The sequence below is a fragment of the Coregonus lavaretus genome, assembly GCF_964263955.1.
Source record: "Coregonus lavaretus genome assembly, contig: HAP1_SCAFFOLD_449, whole genome shotgun sequence".
In the NCBI taxonomy this organism is placed as follows: domain Eukaryota; kingdom Metazoa; phylum Chordata; class Actinopteri; order Salmoniformes; family Salmonidae; genus Coregonus; species Coregonus lavaretus.
In genome coordinates this window covers 70907-90702 of record NW_028158296.1, presented here as the reverse complement: position 1 = coordinate 90702, position 19796 = coordinate 70907, and the positions used below count along the sequence as shown (strand labels likewise).

General features: G+C 43.3%; 1 protein-coding gene across 1 annotated transcript in view; it reads right to left on the bottom strand.

The window, feature by feature from the left end:
- LOC311124187 (uncharacterized protein) overlaps positions 1-18971 on the bottom strand; it is a gene marked incomplete at its 3' end in the record, with an annotated part of 166627 nt that extends 147656 nt beyond the window's left edge. Inside the window, exons 1-3 of the mRNA XM_084198380.1 lie at positions 18875-18971; positions 7853-7921; positions 7545-7662 (exon numbers count right to left, since the gene is read on the bottom strand). Coding sequence (XP_084054506.1) covers positions 7545-7662; positions 7853-7921; positions 18875-18950 — 263 coding nt within the window. The 5' untranslated portion in view covers positions 18951-18971. The remainder of the gene's footprint in view (positions 1-7544; positions 7663-7852; positions 7922-18874) is intronic.
- Positions 18972-19796: the final 825 nt, after the last annotated feature.

Sequence of the window (19796 nt, the reverse complement as noted above, 5' to 3'; positions counted from 1 at the left end):
CTGGTAGGTCCAGGTAGTCACAAATATAGATGGCTGTTGGTTAAATTGTGATTTTAATGAATGGAGCGAATTTGGAGCTGCAGTTTGTTTTTCGTGTGAGCGCAGAACGTTTTTTTGTGGAGCGGTAGGAAAGCACATGGAGTGCCGATAAGCACCGCTCCATGAGTGATGAGCGGGATTTCCAACTGCTCAACTCCACTCACATGCTCTGCTCCACACACACAGTACGCTCGTGGACAGACACACTGCTGCTGCTGGGCTTCCTCCTGACTTTAGCTAACATGCATCACAACGTTGTTCACTTGAACAATGTCTCTGGTTCACTTTCGCTTGTAAATGTCCACATTCGTTAGCTAGTTTTTTACTTCTGACTTCATGTAAGAATAAGGAGATGGGACACCATAGCTTTAAAAACTTGTTTAGTAAGATAAAACCAGATATAGTTACAGAGCATTATGGGTACTGTAGTACAGTGGTTCTCAACTGGTATTGCCTCGGGACCCAAATTGAACCAGGTTGTCTCAGACGCGACCCAAAACAATCATCAAAATACAATCTGGAAAACTATTTTTAATGCTATATTGATAGTAATGTAGCAATGATATCACAAGGGAACAACATTCCCACCTCTTTCATTGTCAATAATTAAATGTTGCCCATATTCTTGATGAAGAATGTTAATAAACTCACTGGCTTGAGAACACAAAATCAACCAAGATAGTGCTGCTAATAGCTCTATATTGAAAATACTGTGATTGAAGAGATACAATTATAAAAAATGTAAGTTCACTATCATTTCTACACACTTTCTACCGAGTTTAAGTAGTTTAAGTTCAGACTGGAGTATTTTTTCATGAATATAAAATAAACTAAAACGTTCCTCATCTCCCTGTCTCTCCCTGTCTCTCATCTTATTCCTCATCTCCCTGTCTCTCATCTTATTCCTCATCTCCCTGTCTCTCATCTAATTCCTCATCTCCTTGTCTCTCATCTAATTCCTCATCTCCCTGTCTCTCCCTGTCTCTCACCTAATTCCTCATCTCCCTATCTCTCATCTAATTCCTCATCTCCCTATCTCTCATCTAATTCCTCATCTCCCTGTCTCTCCCTGTCTCTCATCTAATTCCTCATCTCCCTGTCTCTCATCTAATTCCTCATCTCCCTGTCTCTCATCTAATTCCTCATCTCCCTATCTCTCATCTAATTCCTCATCTCCCTGTCTCATCTAATTCCTCATCTCCCTGTCTCTCATCTAATTCATTGATCTCCCTGTCTCTCATCTAATTCATCATCTCCCTGTCTCTCATCTAATTCCTCATCTCCCTATCTCTCATCTAATTCCTCATCTCCCTGTCTCTCATCTAATTCCTCATATCCCTGTCTCTCATCTAATTCCTCATCTCCCTGTCTCTCATCTAATTCCTCATCTCCCTATCTCTCATCTAATTCCTCATCTCCCTGTCTCTCCCTGTCTCTCATCTAATTCCTCATCTCCCTATCTCTCATCTAATTCCTCATATCCCTGTCTCTCATCTAATTCCTCATCTCCCTATCTCTCATCTAATTCCTCATCTCCCTGTCTCTCATCTAATTCCTCATCTCCCTGTCTCTCATCTAATTCCTCATCTCCCTGTCTCTCCCTGTCTCTCATTTAATTCCTCATCTCATTATCTCTCATCTAATTCCTCATCTCCCTGTCTCTCCCTGTCTCTCCCAATGCAGAAATACACACACACACACACACACACACACTAACTGCGATTGACAGAGTATAATATAGGCTACCATATTTAAATATAGGCACACACTGCAAGAATGCACACATACATGCACGCACGCACAAAGACACGCACGGACGCACACATGCATGCACGCACGCACACACACACACACACACACACACACACACACACACACACACACACACACAGTTGTGGTTTTGTTGGCAGCTAGTTTCTCTCTCTGAGAGAACAGGGCTGACAGTGATTTATAACATAGAGGGGATCCAAGGGAAATAACAGAAGAACTGCATACCTTACAAAGAGGGAGAGAGAAGTAAAGAGAGATGGAGGGGAGAAAGGAGATATAAGTTGGACAAAGTATGAGTAATTTGCCTATAGAGAAAAGCAGTAATAGAGCATATATGAGAATGGGATGACAGAAAAAGAACATGGAAAGAATGAGAAAGAATGGGGTGAAAAGAGAGAGAAATAAAGCTATAGAAAGAAGGATGAAGTGGAACAACACAGAGTTGGTGAATGTGTAACGGGGTCGGAGGTTGCAACAGAATCATTCTAAACGTGAACAGCTGTGTTTCACTCCCTCTCACCCTTGACCTGATGTTTTACTAGTTTACACACATATTTGTGCACACACAGACAGAAACACATGAATCCTAACTGTAAGTCACTCTGGATAAGAGCGTCTGCTAAATGACTAAAATGTAAAAATGTAAATCAGTGGGAGGGGGCATACATATTCAGACCTTCACCCATTTAGAAAGGAAGCTGCTGTTCTTCTCATCAAATATTGAGGGAGGATATGAGAGAGAGAGAGAGCGAGAGAGAATAGAGAGAGAAAGAGAGGGGAAAGAGATAGAGAGCGAAGAGAGAGAGAAGAGAGAGAAGAGCGAGAGAGAAAGAAGAGAGAAGAGAGATGAGAGAGAGAGAGTTTCACATTTCAGATCAGAAAAGCACTGGGGTCTGTGGAAAACACGCTGTGTTTTCAGTAAGGAAGTGTTTATCTGCGGAGTGGAGCGTGTGTATCTGCCAGGGAGATCGCTCAAGATTGACTTCAGAATTTGACGTCTATCCTTGTCTTGAGGACACTGGGAAATGACTTCAAAACCTGCCACTAGGGGCAACAGTGAGCGGTATTACCATCAAGTAGTTTCAAGTATCCCATTGCAATCTAAATCTAGACTGAAGAAGTCAAACGGCATCTTCTTTATTCCACTCTCACGGAACTGAATCAATCTACCATTTTTCATTACGGTTTTCATTGAAATCTCAAGTACACTTTCTCCTACACAGCCAGACAAGTAGCATTATATACCTGTCACTCATGAAGACTGGTAGATTAGCTAAGTGGATTAGCTTCATTTTCAATAGGTCGTTATCAATAAAATGTCACAATAAGGTGCAGAGCGTTCGATTTTGACTGCTGGGGGGCAAGGAGATTGCCAGCTCCGCTAAAACCCATGGACAACTGCGTGCCTTTTTTTATGGGATAGTTAAATTAATGTTAACTATTTGGTTGTATATCATCACCTCTTGAAGAGCATAGTCAGAACTACAAATTTCAATTTATTCCATGCAAAACAATTGCACATATTTACATTATCTCTATCATCAGAGTTATAAATCAAGTAACTGCATGCTTTCCATGATCAGTAAACATCAATTGATCATGTAATTTCAGATACGTGAGGGTAGCCTCACTATATCTCTCAATATTGGCCACCATTCAGATACGTGAGGGTAGCCCATTCTTATTATAGCTCAGTGGGGTAGCCTCACGATATCTCTCAATATTGGCTACCATTCAGGGCGGCAGGTAGCTTAGTGGTTAAGAGCGTTGTGCCAGTAACTGAAAGGTCGCTGGTTCTAAACCCCGAGCTGACTAGGTGAAAAATCTGTCGATGTGCCCTTGAGCAAGGCACTTAACCCTAATTGCTCCTGTAAGTCGCTCTGGATAAGAGCGTCTGCTAAATGATGTAAATGTAATTCAGATACGCGAGGGTAGCCCATTCTTATTATAGCTCATGGGGTAGCTTCACAATATCTCTCAATATTGTCCACCATTCAGATACGTGAGAGTAGCCCATTCTTAATATAGCTCATGGGGTAGCCTCACGATATCTCTCAATATTGGCCACCATTCAGATACGTGAGGGTAGCTCATGGGGTAGCCTCACGATATCTCTCATTATTGGCAGCAGAAGGGCGCATTCGCCGATATACTGTTAGCTGATGATGTTTACTTTGCAAGCTACTGGTAGAAACGTTGTACAGTTGGCTAAACATAGTGGTAAGTAGACCTAATGTACTTTTTTCTTCAACCAGCCTACCTAGTGAAGTTGGCTAACATGATCCCCTTTCAACATTGTTTTTAAGAGTGTTTAATTACGATTGCTGCTGATAGACATGATAGGCTACATTGATTGATGGACCACGTCAAATTGGCTAGCTAGCTAATAACAGATCACGTCAATATTGCTAGTTAACAAGCTAACTTTCAGGGGATAAACTAGATGGCTTTATCCAAATAGTGTTTGATTTGCTTGACATCTATAACGGTGATGACAGATGTCGACTGACAACTTTACCAGGACGAGGACTTGCTGATGTCAAGCTCTTTCCAAAAGCCTAACATGACACATGTTTGCTTAGTTAGCTACCCTCACTTATCTGAAATTACATGATCTATTGATGTTCACTGATCATGAAAAGCATGCGGTTAATTGCTGTATAACTCGGATGATAGAGCTAAATGTAGAATAATCAGAAATGTGTAGTTCTGACTATGCTCTTCAAGAGGTGATGATATTAAAACCAAATAGTTAGCTATAACATTTATTTAACAATCCCTTGAAAACGGCACATAGTTGTCAATGGTTCTAGTAGAGCTGGGGGTGTCCTTGCTTCCCAGCAGCCAAATGGAATGCTCTGCATCCTATTGTGACCTTTTATTGAAAACAACCTATTATACTTCTATTATGCTCCTTTCAAACTCTTAATAGGAATTATGTCATGACGTTTTAGTAGATGGACGAACAGTGTTGGAGTGGTGCCAGTCTGCGCTACACAGAGACAGAGACAGACACACACACACACACATACACACACACACACACACATACACACAGCTATCTTTACAGCAGAACATATAGTCATCTCAGGGTTTGTTTCTTGTGGAATCACCTGTCATCTTGACATGAACTGATAACCCCTGTTCACTCGTTCATACACTTGTTTATTTATTTGTTCCCTTTCTCCACCCCCCGTGACAGAGCCACGTCTACAGTGTTTTAAATCAGAGGAGAGCCATCTGCTGACAGACTCTTATCCTTCACTTTACTTCTTTCAGCCAGGGAGGGGAGGGGAGGGGATGGGAGGGGAGGGGATGGGAGGGGAGGGGAGGGGAGGGGAGGGGAGGGGAGGGGATGGGAGGGGAGGGGAGGTGAGGGGAGGGGAGGGGAGGGGGAGAAGAAACAATAAAGAGAAAGAGAAGAAAAGCAAGCAGATGTTTTCTTATGTATCTGTTTATTTACGTCTCTAGGAGAGGGAGAGAAGAGTGGGAAAGAATGAGAGAGAGAGAAGCGAGAGAGACAGTTAGAGAGAGATAGAGAGAGTGAGAGAGAGAGAGAGAGAGAGAGAGAGAGAGAGAGAGAGAGAGAGAGAGAGAGAGCGAGAGAGAGAGAGAAGTGAGAGAGAGAGAGAGAGAGAGAGAGAGCGAGAGAAAAACACTCAAGTGTTGTCTGAAGAAAGAGTCTGTCTAGCTAAGATAACTTTCCATCTCTCAACCAACAGTAATATGACTCCTACACAGCAAATAGGCCAGTGTTACATAGTGTTGATTTTTCAGTGTAACATTTCTAGTGTTGTTCAGGTGTTAAATTAACTCTGTAAGAGTTAAATTAACACTCATTGGTGTAAAATAACCACAGTGTTGGTGTTAATAACCAGTGTTTAACCAAAACCACACCAATCATTATCATATTTCCCAGCATGCTCTATTGCAGGTGCATTATTTTAATTGTTTGTTTCAATATGTATTTTTATCTATGTACACTGATTAATTAATGTTATGCTACTCAAATATACATAACATATTTTTTTCAAAATCTGTTACTTGGACTTATTGCACCCGTTACTGAAATGGTTGTTCCAGTTTAGATGCTTTAGGTAGTCTCATATCTTAGTCTTCCCAACCCGGCAGTCATTCTGAATGCAGGTTGCAGGTGAATAGAAATTCTAAATGTTGGATATTCAACATGTTGGAAGCCAGCATAAAGTGACATACAGGCCTGAATTTGCCTGTAAACCATGAGTTTCAGGCCACTGTTTTAGTGTAAAACTAGGCCTTATGAAATACGTGCTGAATTGTGTTAAATAATTGAATTTGACTGATTACATATTTGCTTAGGATCTCACCTGGTTAAGGCCACAGGACTGAGAATGAATGAATGCAACAACCATGTCTCTCACTAACAAATACAGTCATGGGTGGTAACTCTACAATTCACTCGAAAGGCAAGGCACTCTGGGAAATATGCAAATAAGGCTTTACACTAAGCAGTGTGTTAATTTAACACAGAAAAGTCTGGACCCGTATTGGCACTGGACCTGTGTTAAATTTAACACTGTGTTGATTTAACACTGGAGAATTTGCTGTATCCCATAAGATTAGTGACACCCGGAATGATTGTATTTTGATCCACAATACAACATAATCAACGCAAAAAAAGAGAAAGAAAATGGACAGACTCTCTCTTCTCTTCATCGTATTGGTATCATGCCATAAAAAACAGCCTGAGGATTCTTTTCTTGGCTTTCAAAGCTGTTGATTCCTGACCTGCTAATTTCTGTTTGTCATATTTCCAGAGCGACTCGAGACGCTGTGACACACAATATATGTGACAATATTATCTGGCACCTTAAGTACACAACGTCTGCTCTAAAACGATTTATAGGGGGAGATATATTGAGTTATCAAGCCAGAAATCCCATAAAAGTATTGCAGAGTGATATACACTTGGCAGCTCCTGGGGCACTTTTATCGTTTATCAGACAGGAGAAGGAAAGAGAGGGAACGAGAAAGAGAGGGAACATTCACCAGACTGAACAACAACAACTCTGAACCACCAGAGAAAGGATGTTTAAAAAGACTGTGTGACACAGTGGTCTCTATCAGGTCCTCTACATAGTCTTACAATGGTGAAACCCCCCCGGATAAAAAGTTTATACCCCGGCCATATTATTAGAACTAACTTAAATATGATTAAGGTACATGGTATTAAATGTAACACATGATGTTAAAATGGCTGTCATTTTTATATGTGGTTGCAACAGGAAAACCAAGCCACGTATTGTTATTGTTAATATGACTGTAACAGCTTTGTGTTACCACTGGAGGAAATGATGTGATATTCTGGTCATCTGCTAAAACAATCAGAAAGTAGGCAGCTCTATGGGTGTAGGGTGTAGGGTCAGCTTTGCAAGGTTAGGATTGGGGGAGGGGAAGCTGAACTGACATACCCACCTCCATTCACCAACACACTAAGTGGTAGAGAGCGAGAGAGAGAGCGAGAGAGAGAGAGAGAGAGAGAGAGAGAGAGAGAGAGAGAGAGAGAGAGAGAGAGAGAGAGAGAGAGAGAGAGAGAGAGAGAGAGAGAGAGAGAGAGAGAGAGAGAGAGAGAGAGAGATATCTATTAGTGATCGTGGACCTACTCTGTGGGGCCGATGAGATTGGAAAAGAGAGGGAGGGAGGGAGGGCGAGAGAGAGGGGGAGACAGGGTAGTGAGAGAGAGAGAGGGGACATACTCTGTGGGGTGGATGAGCGCTGTCTTGCCCAGTCGGAGGATGACGGGTCCTCGGGGGTTACGGATCTTCTTGACCATTGCTGTCTTGAGCAGGGAGAAGCGTCGCACCAGATTGAAACCTGCATCACATCCATCACCACATTAATCCTCAAGCCAGGCAGAGTAATCAATCACAGAGAGGAGCCACAGTAGATCAGACAGGATAAACAAGGTGAGTGGTACTAACTGTCTTATTAACTGTGTTTTGTGTGTGTGTGTGTTCGTGTTTGTGTGTGTGTGTTTGTGTGTGTGTGTGTGTGTGTCATTTACCTGTGATGTTGTGTCTGGCCGTCTGAGGGAACTTCCAGTCATCTACCTGTTGGGAGGGGCATCGTACTTCTGGAGAGAGAGAAAGAGAGAGAGGAGAGTAAGAAAGAGGAATGGACAGGACAAAATACATGTTGTGTGAAATGCCATTCAGACAGAGGACACACAGTAACGTCAGACTAAAAGAAATAGACAATGTCCTTTACTATATAAAACACTTCCCCTCCATGTACAGGTCAGCCTCAGGTCATGCTGTGGAGCACACACACATAATCTGTTATTGTATCAACCACAGGAGGTTGGTGGTACCTTAATTGGGGTGGACGGGCTCGTGGTAATGGCTGGAGCGGAATAGGTGGAATGGTATCAAACACATGGTTTCCATGTGTTTGATGGCATTCCATTGACTCCATTCCAGCCATTATTATGAGCCACCCTCCCCTCAGCAGCCTCCACTGGTGTCGACCCGTGTGCGACGGCAAACTAGTGTGTGGCTTTAATCCACTATGGCGGAGGGAAGAGAGAGAGAGAGAGCGAGAGAGAGAGAGAGCAAGAGAGAGAGAGATAATGCATCCAAATAATGCATGCAGAGCAGAATTAGGCCGATACCCACTAATTATCAAAATCCAGAAAAAAGCTGTTAAATTCTACAACCAAGGAAGCGATTCCCAAACCTTCCATAACAAAGCCAACACCTACAGAGAGATTAATCTAGAGAAGAGTCCCCTAAACAAGCTGGTCCTGAGTCTCCGTTCATAAACACAAACAGAGCCCCAGGACAGCAACAGCAACACAATTAGACCCAACCAAATCATGAGAAAGCAAAAAGATAACTACTTGACACATTGCTGCACTTCCTAACCTCCTGCCAAATGTATGACCATATTAGAGACACATATTTCCCTCAGATTACACAGACCCACAAAGAATTTGAAAACAAATCCAATTTTGATAAACTCCCATATCTATTGGGTGAAATACCACAGTGTGCAATTACAGCAGCAAGATTTGTAACCTGTTGCCACAAGAAAAGGACAACCAGTGAAGAACAAACACCAATTTAAATATAACCTATATTTATGTTTATTTATTTTCCCCTTTTTTACTTTAACTATTTGCACATCATTACAACACTGTATATATGACATTTGAAATGTCTTTATTATTTTGGAACTTGTGTGAGTGTAATATTTACTGTTCACTTTTTATTGTTAATTTCACTTTTGTTTATCCATTTCACTTGCTTTGGCAATGTAAACATATGTTTCCCATGCCAATAAAGCCCCTTGAATCAAATTGAATTGAGAGAGAGAGAGAGAGAGAGAGAGAGAGAGAGAGAGAGAGAGAGAGAGAGAGAGAGAGAGAGAGAGAGAACAGATATACAGTGGGGAGAACAAGTATTTGATACACTGCCGATTTTGCAGGTTTTCCTACTTACAAAGCATGTAGAGGTCTGTAATTTCTATCATAGGTACACTTCAACTGTGAGAGAAGGAATCTAAAACAAAAATCCAGAAAATCACAATGTATGATTTTTAAGTAATTAATTTGCATTTTATTGCATGACATAAGTATTTGATACATCAGAAAAGCAGAACTTAATATTTGGTACAGAAACCTTTGTTTGCAATTACAGAGATCATACGTTTCCTGTAGGTCTTGACCAGGTTTGCATACACTGCAGCAGGGATTTTGGCCCACTCCTCCATACAGACCTTCTCCAGATCCTTCAGGTTTCGGGGCTGTCGCTGGGCAATACGGACTTTCAGCTCCCTCCAAAGATTTTCTATTGGGTTCAGGTCTGGAGACTGGCTAGGCCACTCCAGGACCTTGAGATGCTTCTTACGGAGCCACTCCTTAGTTGCCCTGGCTGTGTGTTTCGGGTCGTTGTCATGCTGGAAGACCCAGCCACGACCCATCTTCAATGCTCTTACTGAGGGAAGGAGGTTGTTGGCCAAGATCTCGCGATACATGGCCCCATCCATCCTCCCCTCAATACGGTGCAGTCGTCCTGTCCCCTTTGCATAAAAGCATCCCCAAAGAATGATGTTTCCACCTCCATGCTTCATGGTTGGGATGGTGTTCTTGGGGTTGTACTCATCCTTCTTCTTCCTCCAAACACGGCGAGTGGAGTTTAGACCAAAAAGCTATATTTTTGTCTCATCAGACCACATGACCTTCTCCCATTCCTCCTCTGGATCGTCCAGATGGTCATTGGCAAACTTCAGACGGGCCTGGACATGCGCTGGCTTGAGCAGGGGGACCTTGCGTGCGCTGCAGGATTTTAATCCATGACGGCGTAGTGTGTTACTAATGGTTTTCTTTGAGACTGTGGTCCCAGCTCTCTTCAGGTCATTGACCAGGTCCTGCCGTGTAGTTCTGGGCTGATCCCTCACCTTCCTCATGATCATTGATGCCCCACGAGGTGAGATCTTGCATGGAGCCCCAGACCGAGGGTGATTGACCGTCATCTTGAACTTCTTCCATTTTCTAATAATTGCACCAACAGTTGTTGCCTTCTCACCAAGCTGCTTGCCTATTGTCCTGTAGCCCATCCCAGCCTTGTGCAGGTCTACAATTTTATCCCTGATGTCCTTACACAGCTCTCTGGTCTTGGCCATTGTGGAGAGGTTGGAGTCTGTTTTATTGAGTGTGTGGACAGGTGTCTTTTATACAGGTAACGAGTTCAAACAGGTGCAGTTAATACAGGTAATGAGTGGAGAACAGGAGGGCTTCTTAAAGAAAAACTAACAGGTCTGTGAGAGCCGGAATTCTTACTGGTTGGTAGGTGATCAAATACTTATGTCATGCAATAAAATGCAAATTAATTACTTAAAAATCATACAATGTGATTTTCTGGATTTTTTACAGACCTCTACATGCTTTGTAAGTAGGAAAACCTGCAAAACCGGCAGTGTATCAAATATTTTTTCTCCCCACTGTATACTCACTCTATCACCAGAGGTTAAACACACACGTGTCACACACACACACAATTAATGGATACGTCCTCCTCCCCATCAGCAGTTGCCTGTCATATTGTGAATCTGTCATATTGTGAGCCCTCACTACATTGTGAGCCCTGGGTACCTGTTCAGGCTCAGGTAGGGGTTCAGTAACATAAGAGGTCTCTGATATCTGGTGGAATAGCTCTCTCTGAAGCTGTGGGTAGGCCAGTGGTGGAAAAAGTACAAAATGTAAAAGTAAAGATACCTTAATAGAAAACGACTCAAGTAAAAGTGAAAGTCACCCAGTAAAATACTACTTGAGTAAAAGTCTAAAAGTATTTGGTTTTAAATATACTTAAGTATCAAAAGTAAATGTAATTGCTAAAATATACTTAAGTATCAAATGTTATCAGGGATGTTATCTTGATAAGTGTGTGAATTAGACAATGTTCCTGTCCTGCTAAGCATTCAAAATGTAACGAGTACTTTTGGGTGTCAGGGTAAATGTATGGAGTAAAAAGTACATCAATTTCTTTAGGAATGTAGTGAAGTAAAAGTAAAAGTATAAATAGTAAAGTAAAGTACAGATACCCCCCAAAACATACTTAAGTAGTACTTTAAAGTATTTTTACTTAAGTACTTTACACCACTAGGTAGGGCTACACACGAGGCCAGTGGCTCTCATAGGTGTGACCCACTTTGTTCCTGGGGTCTGTCCCAAATGGCACCCTATTCCATATAGTCCACTACCTGTACCTGGGCCCCGGTCAAAAGTAGAGGACTATATGAGGAATAGGGTGCCATTTGACATGCAACCCTAGAATGATTCATACCTAATTCTACTAATCAAGGTCTTGATGATGAGATTATTGCTGTGATGGGCTGTTTTCGTAGCTCTCCAGGACCAGGGCTGGTGACCACCACTGTCTCCAGTCCTACCAGTGTGTTAGAACTACGTATAAGACCTAAAGGTTGTACAAGCCTGGAGATTGTCCCATAAATCCACACTGTGACACACACACATACACACACACTGCAGCTAGTAGGACACACGTACAGTATTATTAAGTCCATGACCCTGGTGTGCAGTGCAGATGTTTCTTTTAGTATCTTTGTGGGGACCAAACAATTGATTCCCATTCAAAATCCTATTTTCCCTAACCCCAACCCTTAAATCTAACCATTACCCTTAACCTAACCCCTAACCTTAACCATTACCCTTAACCTAACCCCTAACCTTAACCCTAACCCTAAACCTAACCCCTAAGCTTAAAATAGCCTTTTCATTGTGGGGACCTGCAAAATGTCCACACAATTTCCATTGTTTTACTATCCTTGTGATGACTTCTGGTCCCCACAAGGATAGTAAAACCAAACCCACACACACACACGCACACACTGCTCCACTTCAGGGCTGAGACTGTTGGCCAGGTTGTTAAATCGAAACCAATTTAGCGCTGGAGTAAAACAGAGTGACTGGATCCAATTAGATTGGGAAGAGTAACACACAGAGTGCTCTATGTGTGTGTACTGTATGTGTGTGTGTGTTGTCTGTGTGTGTTGTGTGTGTGTGTGTGTGTGTGTGTGTGTGTGTGCGTGTGCGTGTGCGTGTGTGTGTGTGTGTGTGTGTGTGTGTGTGAGTGAGTGAGTTGCTAGCCTGAGGGTCTAAGTTATATTCACCCAGGAAAGAGAAGCTGACTAAGAGGCTAAATCAAGAGCTTTTAACTTCTATTATTCTACTTGTTCACTCTATTGATCAGTAGGTGGGCCAATTGAAATGAATTAACTCATGAACCTACTACCATTTATTAGAATTAATTCAACCCAATAGAGCCCCACAGTGGAGGTGTCATAATACCCATAAAACCTTGGGGTCAAACAGGGAAATGTTTCCAATCGTTTTTTTCGCCATTCATTTTTCCCATAGGGGATTTTAGAAACACTGTGTTTCGTGGAAAAATGATTGGAACCATTTCCCTGTTTGATCACTAGGTTTTATGGGTATTATGACTCATACTGTGGTACTCAATAGGGATGAATGAAACCATCAGATTCAGGTTCATCAGGCTCATATTTATTAGGGAACATAGTAGGAAAAAATGCTTTTCAACAGAAAACAAAAATGAACATTTCTTATTGGACAAGATCAGGTCGTCCCACCCTGTTTCAGTCCATTTTCTTCCATTTGGTGCCTAATGAATATGGCCCTGGTACACAGATACAGACCTATATCCAGATGCATTAGGATGAAATACGTACATATAGTATATTTGTATAGTTAACTTACACAAAACAAAGGATAATGGCACATTACAACTGTCAATGCTGACCGTAGAGAGTATCAACGTGAAGTTGGAGTGTAAAGAAGAACGTATAGCAGCAGCTTTCTAATCAGTTTCTCAACACATCAGAAACACCCCACGAGGTAGTCTCTCCTCCCTACCTCCCCCTCTTACCCCCTTAACTCCCATACTCAGCAAGCTCTCTCACAAAGAACCAAAAATTTCCTTTCAAAAAGTTCCCAGAAATACACAGACTTCATCTCTTAACTTGGGCTGTTTGAAGTCGAGAGAAACTTCATTCCCTCCTTAAAAAGTGCTTTCTTCACAGCATATCCCCTCACTCTAAGCCCCTATCCTACCCGCTCCTACCTCCTTTTGACTTTTATTCAGGCACTTAGAGGCAGAATTAAGATGAAGACCTGTCAGAATAAAAACAATGTCAAGACCGGAAGGAGGGCAAGGTGGGTTACTGACAGGGTGATGAGAAAGAAGGGAGGAGAGGGGAGGAAAAGAGGGAGGGGAGAGAAAGGGAGAAGGGGAAGAAGGAGGAAGGATAGGGGGATGATGAATGGGAAGAGAGGGGATGTAAAGAGGGAGGGAGAGAGAGAGAGGAGGAGAAGGGAGGATGATAGGAGAGAGAGGAAGAAGAGAGGGAAAGGGGGGAGGAGAGGGAGGAGAAGGGAGGAAGAGAGGGAGGAGATAGTAGGAAGAGAGGGAGGAGAAAGTAGGAAGAGAGGGAGGAGAAAGTAGGAAGAGAGGGAGAACAGGTTAGGAAAAGGAGGAATAGAGAGGTGGAGAAAGAGTTATCGCTCGAGGACATTCTGCCATCTTTGTATATCCTTATCATCCGAAGCTTTCAACACCACTGAAAAATAGTATCTACCTGACACTGTACCATACAATGAAGAGATCAAAACGTCCTTCACCCCCGAAGACAGGCTTTCTCCTAGAGAACTTATCAAATCTAGCAATATACCTATTTTGCTTTCAACTTGCTTTCACCTATCCAATTGTGTTGGATAGGTTAAGTGATAACTCCAAGGCACTCAAACCAGATCCCTGTCACGACTTCCGCCGAGGCTGCCTCCCCTCCTTGTTCGGGCAGGTTTCGGCGTTCGGCGTCACCAGCTTACTAGCTACTGCCGATCCATTTATCATCACTCCATTTGTCTTGTCTTCAATCACACACACCTGGTCCTTATTCCCTCATTAGTCATGGTATAAGTGTTCCCTCTGCTTCCTTGTCTGTGTGTGTGATTGTTTATTGTGGAGGTTAGTGAATTGAACACGGTGGAGCTCGTGTATTGTGTATCGACGGGAGTATTTTCCCGTGTGCCTTGTATTTTCCAGCGCGCCTGTTTTGTGCCCTGGAGTGTGTTTGACGCATTTCTGCGTAAACCTGTATTTTGCGGATTAAAGCCTGTTATTCTGTGATTTACCCCTCCTGCGCCTGACTCCTTCAACACCTCATCACAATCCCTATATGAGTTCAGACACTCCCGAGTGGCGCAGTGGTCTAAGGCACTGCATCGCAGTGCTAGCTGTGCCACTAGAGATCCTGGTTCGACCCATGGGGCGGCGCACAATTGGTCCAGGGTAGGGGAGGGAATGGCCGCCAGGGATGTAGCTCAGTTGGTAGAGCATGGCGTTTGCAACGCCAGGGTTGTGTGTTCGATTCCCACGGGGGGCCGGTATGAAAAATAAAAAATAATGTATGCACTAACTGTAAGTCGCTCTGGATAAGAGCGTCTGCTAAATGACTAAAATGTAAATGTAACTATCTGTGAAGAGAAACAGTATCTGGATTACCTGAAACCAGCAGTGAGATTCCAGTCCTTAAATACTGTATAGGAGGGAGAGGAGTAGGGTTGCAAAAATGTTGCCAAATTTCCCAGGTTTTCCAGAAATCCCAATTTTCCCGGAATCAGATGTGAATAAGCAGAACATCCGGAATCCTCCAACCAGGGTTTCTGGAAAGCCTTGGCATGTTTGGAAAAGTTATCAGAATGTTGCAGGCAACGAAAGGACCATGTGACACACCCCATACTGTTAGAACTCTAGATCCTCCAACTGTTCCAAATATCAAGAACCCTGTCCGTCACTATGTCTATCTCAGTCTGCACTGCAGCAGTCATTGTTGTGGCTGTGCTCCATTGAAGCAGGCTGTGTATGTTGCTGTTTCTGTTCCCTGTTCCCTAGAGCTTGGCAGCATGGTTTTATTAGGGACAGGGTCGGAAGGGGGCTCGGAGCAGCGGGGAGAAGGAGGAATAAGGAGAAGAGGAGTATGGAAATTCTCTGCTTTATAATGTGGCATGCCACTGTAATTGGACTGGGCTTTAGATCAGTGTGTTGTTACACATACAGTACCAGTCAAAGGTTTGGACACACCTACTCATTCAAGGGTTGTTCTTTATTTGTACTATTTTCTACATTGTAGAATATTAGTGAAGATATCAAAACTATGAAATAACACATATGGAATCATGTAGTAACCAAAAAAGTGTTACAGAAATCAAAATATATATATTTTTTTAGATTCTTCAAAGTAGACACCCTTTGCCTTGATGACAGCATTGCACACTCTTGGCATTCTCTCAACCAGCTTAATGCGTTTGAGCCAATCAGTTGTGTTGTGACAAGGTAGGGGTGGTATACAGAAGATAACCCTATTTGGTAAAAGACCAAGTCCATATTATGGCAAGAACAGCTCAAATAAGCAAAGAGAAATGACAGTCTATCATTACTTTCAGACATGAAGGTCAGTCAATAAGGAACATTTCAAGAACTTTGAAAGTTTCTTCAAGTGCAGTCGCAAAAACCATCAAGCGCTATGATGAAACTGGCTCTCATGAGGACCACCACAGGAAAGGAAGACCCAGAGTTACCTCTGCTGCAGAGGATACGTTCATTAGAGTTAACTGCACCTCAGATTGCAGCCCAAATAAATGCTTCACAGAGTTCAAGTAACAGACACATCTCAACATCAACTGTTAAGAGGAGACTGCGTGAATCAGGCCTTCAAGGTCGAATTGCTGCAAAGAAACCACTACTAAAGGACACCAATAATAAGAAGAGACTTGCTTGGGCCAAGAAACACAAGCAATGGACATTAGACCGGTGGAAATCTGTCCTTTGGTCTGATGAGTCCAAATGTGATATTTTTGGTTCCAACCGCTGTGTCTTTGTGAGACGCAGAGTAGGTGAACGGATGATCTCCGCATGTGTTGTTCCCACCGTGAAGCATGGAGGAGGAGGTGTGATGGTGTGGCGGTGCTTTGCTGGTGACACTGATTTATTTAGAATTCAAGGCACACTTAACCAGCATGGCTACCACAGCATTCTGCAGCGATGCGTCATCCCATCTGGTGTGCGCTTAGTGGGACTATCGTTTGTTTTTCAACAGGACAATGACCCAGATCACACCTCCAGGCTGTGTAAGGGCTATTTGACCAAGGAGAGTGATGGAGTGCTGCATCAGATGACCTGGCCTCCACAATCACGCGACCTCAACCCAATTGAGATGGTTTGGGATGAGTTGGACCGCAGAGTGAAGGAAAAGCAGCCAACAAGTGCTCAGCTTATGTGGGAACTCCTTCAAGACTGTTGGAAAAACATTCCTCATGAAGCTGGTTGAGAGAATGCCAAGAGTGTGCAAAGCTGTCATCAAGGCAAAGGGTGGCTACTTTGAAGAATCTAAAATATAAAATATTTTTTGATTTGTTTAACAATTCTTTGGGTACTACATGATTCCATATGTGTTATTTCATAGTTTTTATGTATTCACTGTTATTCTACAATGTAGAAAATAGTAAAAGTAAAGAAAAACTTGAATGAGTAGGTGTGTCCATACTTTCACTGGTACTGTATACACATAAACACACACGCACATGCACATGCACACGCACACACACACCCCTCATTCTTGGTAAGGGGATCAGTGGGATCAAGGAGAAGGTTGGTTCTGCCAGTAGCACTGCTGGAACCACTTAAGAGAGTGCATTGTGGGTGGAGAGGGGCACGCTGGGTAATGTAGTTAATGATGTGATAGGAAGACAATTAGATATAGTACAAGGGCTAGGGAGAAGGAGAAAGAGGAAGAGAGAGATGAGAAAGAGAGAGAGGAGAGAAAATGAAAAGGGGGAGGAAAGAGAGAGTGAGAAGAGAGGAGGAGGAAGAAGAAAAGAGGGACATTGACAGACAGAGGAAGACAGAGTGAGAAGGGAAGGAGAGGAAGAAAAGAGGGACATTGACAGACAGAGGAAGACCGAGTGAGAAGAGAGGAGGAGGAAGAAGAAAAGAGGGACATTGAAAGACAGAGGAAGACAGAGTGAGAAGGGGAGGAGAGGAAGAGCAAGTGAAGAAAGAGAGAGAGAAAGGAGAGGTTGTTTTTCCAGAGATAAAGTGCAGTGGAGAGGAGGAGGAGAGGAGTGGAAACATGTATCACTTTAGACTTGAAACTCACTACTATCACTAAGCCATACTTAAAGATGAGGTCACAAATGTTTCCTTTAAAGACCGCTGGCCCACTCTGTGTGTGTGTGTGTATAGTCTCACTCACTATACACACACACACACACACAGGAACCCTCCCCCCAACACACACACACACACACATTTTCCACCAATAAAGTTCTGAGTTGAAAACTGGAACATCTGAGTTTATGGACCCTTCTTCATTCTGTCTCAACCTTTTGCTGATGTCAGCACATTACTAGCCACTTCTGGAGTTTGAGATGGGACAGGAGGAGAGCAGGGAGCTGATTGGGTATTAAAACTTCACTTCACTTATTTCCAAGTGTTTCCTTCCACCCACCACTAGGGTCTCAGAGGAGCTGCGAACTGGCTCACCCCCCAGATGAAGCACTCTGGCTGGGCTCTCCCGGGAGCCTATCCCCCCTGAGCTGCAGAAGTTCTGGAGGTATTGCCCCAGGAGGAATATTATAGAGGGAAGAGATGCTGAAGAGGGAATCTGCAGATCATTTAAAAAAACACAACAAGACCACACAGGAGTCACGACAGCTACTAACATAGACAGACACACATGCATACAGATACACAGATACACACACACGTACACACACGTAATGAATGGGTAATAGAAATTAACATGACCATATATTGAAAACACATGCAGCTTTCTACCACAGCTAGACCAGACAGCTACCAACCTCGACCACACACACTCAGGCGTGGTCACGCACACACTGGTGAGCTCCACCAGACTAGGATGCCAGTGGATTCTGATAGAATTCAGAGAATTTGAGAGTCAGACAAAATGCTAAGAGTCAGACAGAAATCTTGAGAGTCAGACAGAACTCTGAGAGTCAGACAGAAATCTTGAGAGTCAGACAGAACTCTGAGAGTCAGACAGAACTCTGAGTCAGACAGAACTCTGAGAGTCAGACAGAACTCTGAGAGTCAGACAGAACTCTGAGAGTCAGACAGAAATCTTGAGAGTCAGACAGAACTCTGAGAGTCAGACAGAACTATGAGAGTCAGACAGAACTCTGAGAGTCAGACAGAACTCTGAGAGTCAGACAGAATGCTAAGAGTCAGACAGAACATAGATGGAAGTCTGGAATGTCACACAAACCACTCAGATAGATTAAATACCACCACAGATGGAATTCTAATTAAAGGATCAGACTCAGTACATCATTTGAAGTAAAATTATGAAGTGAAGGCAGCAGACATGTGAAGTGGATAATACATTCAACTCCTGGCAAAAGCAATGGCTTGGGACACATCGTATTTGACAGTATACCAGATTCTACTGCGGGATAAAATAGACTCACCTTTGGATGATGCCACCAGGTCACATGACCAGAGGCTGAGGGAGAGCAGAACCAGGAAGGAGCTGAGATTCCTCATGGCTCTATCCTCTGGATACACACACACACCTCGACTGCTACCTGGGAGAGAGGGAGGGGAGAGAGAGGATTGACAGAGAGGGAGAGAGAGAGACAAGGGGAGGAATGGATATGGGGTGGGAAAGAGAGAGAGAGAAGGAGGAGATGGAGAGAGATATAGAGGGAAGGGAGGTGGAGAGAGAGAGTCAATATAAAAAAATCACAGTATTTGATATGAGACCACATTGTAAGAAACAGGCACTACACACAGAGACTACACAACCACTTACACTCAACTAAAACTAAGTCAACTTGTTGTATTGGTGTTGAATCAACAGTGTTGCAGGAACTAGTTGTATTGGTGTGGAACCGACAGTGTTGCAGGAACTAGTTGTGTTGGTGTTGAACCAACAGTGTTGCAGGAACTAGTTGTATTGGTGTTGAACCAACAGTGTTACAGGAAGTAGTTGTATTGGTGTTGAACCATCAGTGTTGCAGGTTTGAATCCCACATCGAGCCACAATTAGCTACCATATTAATAGAAAACTGTCCTGAGGGGCCTCCCGAGTGGCGCAGCGGTCTAAGGCACTGCATTGCAGTGCTTGAGGCGTCACTACAGACCCGGGTTTGAACCCAGGCTGTATCACAACCGGCAGTGACCGGGAGTCCCATAGGGCGGTGCACAATTGGCCCAGTGTCGTCCGGGTTACGGGAGGGTTTGGCCGGAGGGGCTTTACTTGGCTCATCGCGTTCTAGCGACTCCTTGTGGCGTGCTGGGTGCCTGCAGGCTGACTTCGGTCATCAGTTGAATGGTGTTACCTCCGATACATTGGTGCGGCTGGCTTCTGGGTTAAGCAGGCGGGTGTTA